Source organism: Crocuta crocuta, unplaced genomic scaffold (genome assembly GCF_008692635.1).
Source record: "Crocuta crocuta isolate KB4526 unplaced genomic scaffold, BGI_CrCroc_1.0 scaffold613, whole genome shotgun sequence".
NCBI classification, from domain to species: domain Eukaryota; kingdom Metazoa; phylum Chordata; class Mammalia; order Carnivora; family Hyaenidae; genus Crocuta; species Crocuta crocuta.
Window position 1 is genome coordinate 1,474,091 of NW_027528880.1, and position 8,538 is coordinate 1,482,628.

Sequence of the window (8,538 nt, forward strand, 5' to 3'; positions counted from 1 at the left end):
GTTTCCTGGACCTGCAGCAGTTCTGAACTGCTCTACCTCCCAGAAACCAGGGAACAGGTTGGCAAGCTCGCCTTGCCCAGGGGAGGCCACCCCCATCAGTGTCCCACCTTAGCTTTGGCAAGACGCTGTGGGGGTCACCCTTGCCTGGGGGCATGGCACCCTCACCAGGGCAGGGCTGAGCACAGCTGCCCACTGGGGCCAGGTCTCCTCTGGAGCCGACTACTCCCTTCCCTGCTCTAGGTTTGGGACAATTCATTCTCTAATCTCCCACCCCCAAACATGGAAAGAAAGGGGAGGCTTTTGCTTTAAAAATATCTTCAATAATAAGATCCTATTTTGGATGGAGAAGGAATGGAGATAAATACGAAAACATCTCTTTCATTTTTTTGATAAAATACAGTAATGACATGTTTCCAGGTTTAAAATTAATGAAAGTATAAAAAAGAAACTGGCTCCTGTTGCCTTGAGCCTAGTTCTGAGGTTCTGGGTCTGATCTGGGTGCAGACAGCTTGAAGGAGAGGGTCTCCTCCCGTCACAACGAGGCATGCAGAGGCTCTACTGCCCACCAGAGGCATTTTTCAGGGTCCCCAGCTGCTTGGGGGAGGAGGCCTAAGTGAGGACGCGGGTCCCCTGGGAGGTCTCCCTCTCCCTGTGCAGGAGCCCGGCTGGGAGCTTTTTGGGGAGGGGCTGCCCGGTCTCAAGAGGCCCTCACACCTGCCTCTCAGCAGGACCTCAGGGTCCTAGGTCCCCTGGGTAGAGAGGGGCTCCTGTCTGGGACTGCCCTCGGATGCCGGGCCCGCTGGTGTGCCGGACCTCTGCGGACACACACTTGTGCAGGTAACCGAGTCTGTGCCCACCGGGGGGGGTCCCGTGTCTGTGCCGCTGCAGCGGGCAGCCTAGGCCTCGTTGGAGGACTGGGAGCTCCCCTGGAGCAGCAGGGCACGGTAGGTGGGGGAGCTGAGGAAGCGCGGGTAGGAGTCCCGGTGCATGAGCGTGTAGATCTGCAGCTGTGCGTCGTCGAATGTGTGCGCCGACGGCTCCTGCATCTTCTTGTTGATGCCTTCCCGCACTCGGGAGTCCAGGCTCACCTGTGGGACAGAATGCCGCCGTCAGGGGCTCAGGAGGCGCCCTCCCCCCCCCCGCCCCCCACCCTTGATCCACAAGGCGGTGCACCTCCTTGGGGGACAAGATGGACACGTAGTCCTCATAGATGAGCCTGGCCTTCTCATCCACCACGTGCTGGTTGGCCTCGGCCTTGAGCTCCTCACAGGCCAGCCAGAAGAGCATGTTCTCCTCGCTGTACTCGGTGCGCAGAAACTCCCGGAACACGCTTCGGCCAGCCGGGCTGTGCATCAGCTTGTCGAACGACTGCGCCCAGCTCCGCACCTCCTCCGGGCTTGGCGTGGCGCTGTGGGCATTCCCCGCCAGGCCGGGTCAGGTGCGCGCCCCCGCCCCCCGGACTCGCGCGCGCGCTCGGCTGGCCACACCTACCACTCCTCGCAGCTGGGGAGGGGCTGCAGCTTGTTCTCCCGGGAGGCCCGCCACGCTCGCCGCCGCTCTTCGTTCCTAACCGCAGAGGGAAAGGTGGCGCTGGCCTCCTTGGCCTACGTGGTTTTGGCGCGCGCGCGCGCGCACACACACACACACGTGATACACATGAACGTGTGGCCTGGGGGGCTCTCGGCCGAGGTGTAAACCCCCTGCAGGTGGGCGGCCCTGGAGTCCGCTCCTTTCACACCCTCCAGGGAGGGTCTGCGCCTGCTGCCCTTAGCCCCTCAGTCTCTCCCCCGGAGCCAAGGCAGTTTCCCTGGTGCTGGGAAGACCTCGACAGTCTTGCAGCCTTTGGGACTTCACAGATTCCTGGTGTGGCCCTCCCCTCCTGGCCTGACCTCAGCCCCCACTCCTTTCTCCCAGAGGCCCCAGCTGATGCAGGAGGAAAGCCCCAGCCTGCAGAGTGTGACTGCTGATTCTCCCCAGGGAACCTCCGTCTCTCCCTTGACTCGGTGAATGCTGGCTCCCGCATCCACGCCTCCAGCCAGATCTCTCTCTAGGGCCGCTGAAATGTCTAACGGACATCTCAAATCCAAACATCCCAACGGACCTCCCCTCTTCCCTTCCCCTGCCTGCTACACCCCTTCGACCCCCACAGCTCAGTTCTCAGTGTGTCTTAATTCTTAATGGCCTCCCACCTCTGCCCCCAGGCCGCCCCTCTCCTGCCTCAAGGCGGAATTGCTCACTGGTCAGCAGATCCCCCTTTGAGTCCACCGCACTGGCCACTCAACAGCCACAGGCTGGAGGCCTGAACAGGGCCAGGCCTCTGCAAGGCATGAAAACTCCAACAGCTTCTCCACATGCCTAGAGAACCCTGTTAGCACCTGGAGGCCCCACAGCCGCCCTCTAGCATGCTGCTCTGGAAGCTCCTCCCTGTTACTCCGGGGCCAGGTCTCTGCTCAGTGTCCCTACGCCTAACAGTCTGTGGGACCTGCTCTGTCTTGTTCTTTGGTAGGTCCCCAGGGCCAGCTTCAGCTGGGTCACAGCAGCCTCAATAAGCATGTGCTGAGTAAGTGGACAAATGAGCGCACACACATGTGGGCTGGCCAGGTGCCTGCACAAGGACACATCCTCAGGCACACACCAGGCATGAAAGTCACACGCACAGAGGGGTCTGAGCATTGGTGACTGGTCACCAGGGCCCAACAACCCCTGTATGAGAGTTGTGGGCAGCAGAGGCGTCCTGCCTTCAGGTGACCCCTCTGAACCCATCTGAGGGTCCAGGGGCAGGACCCCGGGCCCTGTGTCTGCTCAGCACGCCCTCCTTGCTCAGTCCTCTCCCGTCCCCCCTTCCCCACCCCCGGCCCCACGTACCAGGAGCAGCTGCAACAGCAACACCAGCACAAGCAGCAGGGGTTGCGGCTGGGGGCAGCCGGGGGGGCCGCGTCATGACTGGACATCGAGGGGGGCTGGTCTGCCTCCTCTGGCCCTATGTGCTGGTGAGATGGGGGCTTCGTCAGCTCCAGGCCAGAGCCCAGGGCCCGCACACCTCTTCCCTGACTTCCCTCGGTGGTCGCCCTCCCGGCCTCCCAGGTGTTCAAGGGTCGCCCCCGCCCCCGTTCCCACAAGGGAGGCAGAGGCAGAGGTGGAGGTGGTGCACCTGCTTCTCAGTCTCATGCGGGGTGGGCATGGGTGGGTGGAGGAGGTCGCCCGGGCTCCGTGGTGCTGGCTCCGGGACCCTCACCACAGCCTGAGAGTCTGAGAAGAGAGGCGGGGGTTCTCCCTGAGAACCTGAGACCGCAGTCTCTACTTGTCCCCTGGAAGGGGTCCCGAGAGTCTCTCCCTCCTTCCAGGAGCCCTGCTCCCCTGCTGCCCACTTCAGGCCACTCTGTTTAGCCTCCCACCTCTGCCCCAGCCTACACCAGGTCTGTGAGCAGGGGCAGGGGCAGTGAGGAGGGGGCCCCAGACGAGATCTCCACAGAAGGTTCCGGGACACCCCCATCTGTTCTGTCCCTGGGAAGCCGGAAGTCTGGGTTCCTCTTTCTTGGTTTCCGGCTCCCGGCCCCTCCCAAGGGGGCTGGGGCCCCTAAGAGTCTGGGGCTATCAGGTTAATGCATAAGGGTAATGGTCAGACATTCAGACCCTGTCCCCCAGCACCCCCCGTTTTGGGTTTTCTGCAGGAGGATGGCTCCCCACCAGAAGTCCAGGTTTGCCGGGTGGCCCCAGAGGATTCCAACCTGTTTGCAGCTGACTAGGTCTGCAGCACAGAGGATCTGAGTGGGATGGGATTTTCTGAGGGTGTGGGACTGAAGCAAAGCACGGGTGAGGAGGGCCATGAGCTTCCTGGGGACCTGTGGCTCCTTGGTCCCGGGCGCTGCCCCTGGCACCCCAACCCTAGCTGGCACCTTACCACACCCAGGGTCTCCCAGCCTCCCTTCCCCCTCCCCTAACAGGCTGCGGAAACCAACTGGGCCTGGTGTGCCAGTGGGGGAGGGGAGCGGGGGGCAGCAAGGAGCTGGGGTGTCAGAGATGCGGGGTCCCTGGTAGGGGTGAGGGCCAGCCTCCATCTCAGTGTCCACACCTATGTTTCACGGGGGAGGTATGCAGGCGGCACTGGGCACCGAAGCCTCAAGTCAAGGTTAGGAGTCTGATACCCCCACCCCCACCCCAGGGGAGGCCAAGCACAGATCCCAGAGTCCACGCCAGGGTGGCCCATCAGTGCCCCTGGGGCAGTCTTGAATGCCTTCCCACCACTGCACCTGCCTGTGTCCTTCTTGGTCTAGGTGAGGATCCCCAGGGCCTGGGGTGCCCCCCTGCACAGCTGACAAGGACCTTCCTGAGCCATCCAGTCCCACCCCCACACCCCCATCTTGGTGGCCAGGAACTTCGTGACTTGCTTTCACTTTATTTTCTCATTTAACTATCATCCTCCCTGCTGCCCCCATCCCTCAGCTTGTGGCCTTTTAACTCCTGTTTGGTCCATGTTGGCCTCTTGGGGCCCCCCGGGGTAGGAGGGGAAGGTGGATGCCCTAGGGCAGGCATCAGAGCAGGACCAGGCTAAGCAGCTCTGGGAGCAGAGATGCCAGGACCGCATGTGAGCGGCGCTCAGCGGTGGCAGTGCCGGGGTTATGCACTACTTAGGGGCCCCTTTCCTCCAGGGTGGGGGAATGCAGAGGTCCTGCCCGGACCCAAAACTAGGGGTGAAGTATAAGGTCCCACAGACTCCCGGCAAGCAGATGGGGAAGCAGCAGCCCCACAGCTTGCCTTTCCCTCAGGGGTCAAGCTTCTCGGGAAGGGAAGGGGTGTGGCAACTTCTGAGGTCTAGTAGCTAGGCAGAAAACTGCTCTTCCTCCTCTGCGCCCCCACCCACCGTGGGTGGGGGCAGGGCTCTGTCCCCACTTCACTCCCTAGCACCCGAAAACTTAGCTCCAAATTGGAGGAGGGGCCCTGTCTGAGGGTGCAGGCCCACGTGCTGGGGGCTCTAAGCCTGGAGGCTGACTTTGGGGTCAGTGCCTCCTGTCCTAGTTGCAGGCCTGGACCTGGCTCCCTGCACCCTCCTGACGCTGGCTGGGGCCACCTGTTCTCCCCGCCACCCCACCCCCCCTGCCCCACAGGTCACCTAAGGCCTGAACTAGGGTTCCTGCCCCTCATCCTGGCATTTGGCTGGCATTTCCCAGCCCCTTAGGCTTTGGCCCCCAAGTCTGAGATGGGAGGGGCTGGACAGTCAGCAAGCCTGGCCTCTGGGGACAGAGAGGCTCCCTCGGGAGCGGCTGCTACTCTGCTCCACAGAAGGAAAAAGAACGTCCCTGAGCCCGCCCAGGCCAAAAAAAGAATAAGAAAATGTGACAATCCCAGAAAAAAATGCCATAACCTTTGGAGGAGGGTTGACAAAGGGGCTCCATTCCCTGCTTCTGATGGTACTCAGCACCTTTCCTATATGCCCCCCTCCCCCATTCAGTTGGTGGAGGAACCCCTGCCTGGCTCCTCCAAGGCAAGCCAGGTCTTCCTAAGCCTGGTGACCCTTGTCCCCACTGCAGAGGTGGGGGCGACCCGTTTCTCTCTCTCTTCCTCTCTCTGCTGGCAAGGTCTGGCCTGGTGGAGGCTGTCTCCTTCTTCAGGGGCCCCATCCTCCAGCCTCTGACGCCCCCACCCCTACCTCAAGGAACTCGCCAAGGCGCCCCACTCACCATCGACCCAAAGGCGAGGTGGGGGCGGGAGAGGCCAGGTTCCCTCTGAGCCCCACCCTGGCTGCCGAAGGGGCGTGCACTGCAGCAGCAGGGACTCAAGTCAGACGGCAGGAGGTACTCCTGCGGCGTTCTGGAGGGAGGCCGGCGCCGGGAGCCCCAGATCAGCTGGGGCCGGGGGCGCAGCGCCTCCCCTGTGCCTCGCAGGGTGAGTGGCTGCCAGATCCAAGGGGGTAGGGGTGGGGGCGGACAGGGTGTCCCGCCTCGGCCCCTCCCCAACAGGCTGGGCGGGGGGCGGGAGACGCGGAAACCTGGGTTCTTCCGGCCCCCCCCCTTTGAGCAATCACTTCCCCAGGCTTTGAGCTGCAGAAAAAGGGGAACCGTGTTGCAGCGCCCCCTCCCCCACGCGCGGGGGACTGGCTCCCGTCCCGCCGCGGCCCAGGGTCCACGTGGACCCAGCAGCTGGAGTCCGTGNCCAGGCCCGCCCCGCCCCGCGCTCGGCTGGCCTTGCTCCCCACCCGCCCCCTCCCCACCACTCGGCAGATTCGGCGGGGCGCTCAGGTCCCCACCATCGCTTAGGGTGGCCCGTGGATGTGAGGTGCTAATAATGGGGCTTGTGGACCCAGGGCGGCTTGAGCTGGCACTGTAGTAGATGGGGGTGTGGTCGTGTCTTCCACTCTGTTCAGGGGGATCCAGTCCAGCTTTGCCACTCTTGCGGGCGTCCCCGAGACTCTGGTCCAGTGCCTGGGCGCAAGAGCCCTTAAGACCCTGCGGTCCTATTTGCTTCTTGCCGTGCTGGAAAGGACGGGTCAGTGCTTCCTCCAGGCCCAGGCCTGGCCTCCCTGCGACTGTGCGCTGCCGCCTGTGAAGTGGGGGTAAGAGCTCGCTGGCACAGTGCTCTAGCGGGGCTTCCTAAGGAAGGGGGTCCTATGCCGCGGTGCTGGTGGGTGCTGGGGGAATGGGTTCTCACACCTGTAGGCACCGAATGTTCCTGTCTGTGGAGCCCGAGTGAGTCTTTTCCAACCCCTCCAGTTGCCCTGAGATGTCCTAAAGTTTAAAGCCACACCCTCCCTTTTGCAACCAATGCCCTGTCCCCTCTCTTTGGCTGACTCTCCTGATATTTTATGATCTGTCACAGCTGTCAGTTACACTTCTTACCCCGGCATGCTTTGTGCCAGGGCCAGAGCGGCCCGACTCTGCTCCGGAAATGAGCTGCAGGGTGTCTTGTGTCCCCCTGGCCTTGGACCAGGCGCATCTCCCGTCGCCAGTGCAGGCACTCAGCTTGGTCCTACCCGGTCCTGCTCACAAAATGCCCTCCAACAGCACAAGCCGATATGCCCACGTTTTTCAGAGCTCTTCTTCAAGATATACAGGGAAGTGGAGATTTTACATGTGCCCTTCATTCAGCAATCATCTGGGTGCTCCCTGTGTGCCACGCAGTGGCCCCTAGCAGTAAATCAGATAGACCAGCCCTGGAGCAGACAAGAAACAGACTGGCAGGCTGGGTGAGAGGTGAGGGGGGCTAAGGAGAACCACAGAGCAGAGGGAGGCGTCCTTCAGCAAAGGGCAGTGTTGGCAGTACAGCCGTGCAGGGCCTGGGAGAGTGGGGACTGAGCTGGAGGAGAGGGTGGGACCTCAGAGAGGGGAGAAGGGCCCTGGAGGCTGGGGTGCCTCTTGATATTGTGTGCCCAGAGGCCTTGGCTGGCATGACCACAGAGCTATCTGGCCGACAGGCTGGCCAGGGGAGGCCAGAGGCCGGGAGCTTGGTAACAGTCCTGGGAGGTAGGTCCGAGGGGACAGGCCAGCACCTGCTCAATGGCACACAGCCAGACCTACCCCCAGTGCTTGGTATCTCCACCCACCTCCCGAGAAGTGTGTGGGGCAGCTGACCAAGTGTGGAGGTCAGCATGCTTCTCTCCCCACTCATGCCATTCTATGCCCTCTCTGCCCTCCCAGCCCTCCATACACTGTACGTCCTCTGGCCACTTGGGCCTGCACTCCAGTCCCCTCGCCCCAGCCCTTCAGGGTCTCTTGCGCCTCCTCTGGTGAGTCTGTCTCTCCACAGAGCACCCGCACGTTCCATGGGAGGGATACAGATGGGCTGGGAAGGAACTTGTTCAGAGCCATGCAGCAGGTAATGGTGGATATGGGGTCTGAACCCAGGACTCTGTCCAGAGCGTGAACACAATCCCAGCTCCAGGACAAACCTGATCCCTCACAGTCCCCAGTACATTGGGGCCTGGCCCACACGCTGCACTCTCCCACAGCAGAAGCCTCTTCTGGGCCTGGCAGAAATGTCCTCAGCCACTTTCCCTGGACTCCTCTGCAGAGCTAGGGCCCCCTCCCTGGCGCAGGGATCAAAGGGCCCCCCACATGCCAGCTCCATGCAGAGCTACCAGTGAGGCCACCCTCTTGCTGGTCTTCTCCTCGGGGCTTTGTGTGCCTGTCTTGTGCTGTGTCCTCGTGTTTGCCTGATGCAGAGGGACCACACCCACACGGAGCGCTCACGGCGCCCACTCACTGCCCAGGCGAGACCCTCAAGATCTCTATTTTAAAGATAAAGAAATGGAGACTCAGAGAGGTGATGAAATGAAATATGTGTTTACCGAGCAGATGAACTCACCCTAGGTGGTCAGCACATCTCCAGAGGACAGAATGCTCAGGTCCGTATTACAGGGGGCTGGCTGCCATCCTGTTCCTTCGTGTCTGGGGGTAAGTGGCTGCCACTCCTGGACAGAGAGAAGACCTCCCCTTCCCTGTCTCTCTGTCCTCAGCCTCAGAACCCTTCTCTTTTCTTGTTCCTCTGTCCCCCTCTCTGCCTCAAACAGCAGCCCCCACTTACAACTGCCACACACGCCCTCCC

The 8,538-nt window shown here is 62.0% G+C and overlaps 1 protein-coding gene across 2 annotated transcripts; it reads right to left on the bottom strand.

Annotated features, from left to right (window-relative positions):
* Positions 1-362: 362 nt before the first annotated feature.
* RGS19 (regulator of G protein signaling 19) lies at positions 363-6,085 on the bottom strand. 2 transcript variants are annotated; one of them, XM_077756888.1, is made up of 6 exons: positions 5,679-5,988; positions 3,152-3,249; positions 2,866-2,987; positions 1,492-1,566; positions 1,174-1,408; positions 363-1,088 (listed from the first exon to the last, which is right to left on the bottom strand). In XM_077756888.1, exons 2-6 carry the CDS (start codon positions 3,179-3,181, stop codon positions 897-899), a joined length of 654 nt encoding a protein of 217 aa, XP_077613014.1. In that variant the 5' UTR covers positions 3,182-3,249; positions 5,679-5,988; the 3' UTR covers positions 363-896. The 2 variants fall into 2 exon arrangements, with proteins under 2 accessions (XP_077613014.1, XP_077613015.1); XM_077756889.1 differs by lacking the exon at positions 1,492-1,566 and having other exon boundaries at positions 5,679-6,085.
* Positions 6,086-8,538: the final 2,453 nt, after the last annotated feature.

Excerpts from the sequence above, each read along its gene's own strand:
- RGS19 (XM_077756888.1), bottom strand. The coding sequence starts at position 3,181 with ATGCCCACCCCGCATGAGACTGAGAAGCAG. Across the intron at positions 2,988-3,151 it reads CGCATGAGACTGAGAAGCAG|CACATAGGGCCAGAGGAGGC; the intron begins GTGCACCACCTC and ends CCATCTCACCAG. Across the intron at positions 1,409-1,491 it reads CTCCCCAGCTGCGAGGAGTG|CGCCACGCCAAGCCCGGAGG; the intron begins GTAGGTGTGGCC and ends GAATGCCCACAG.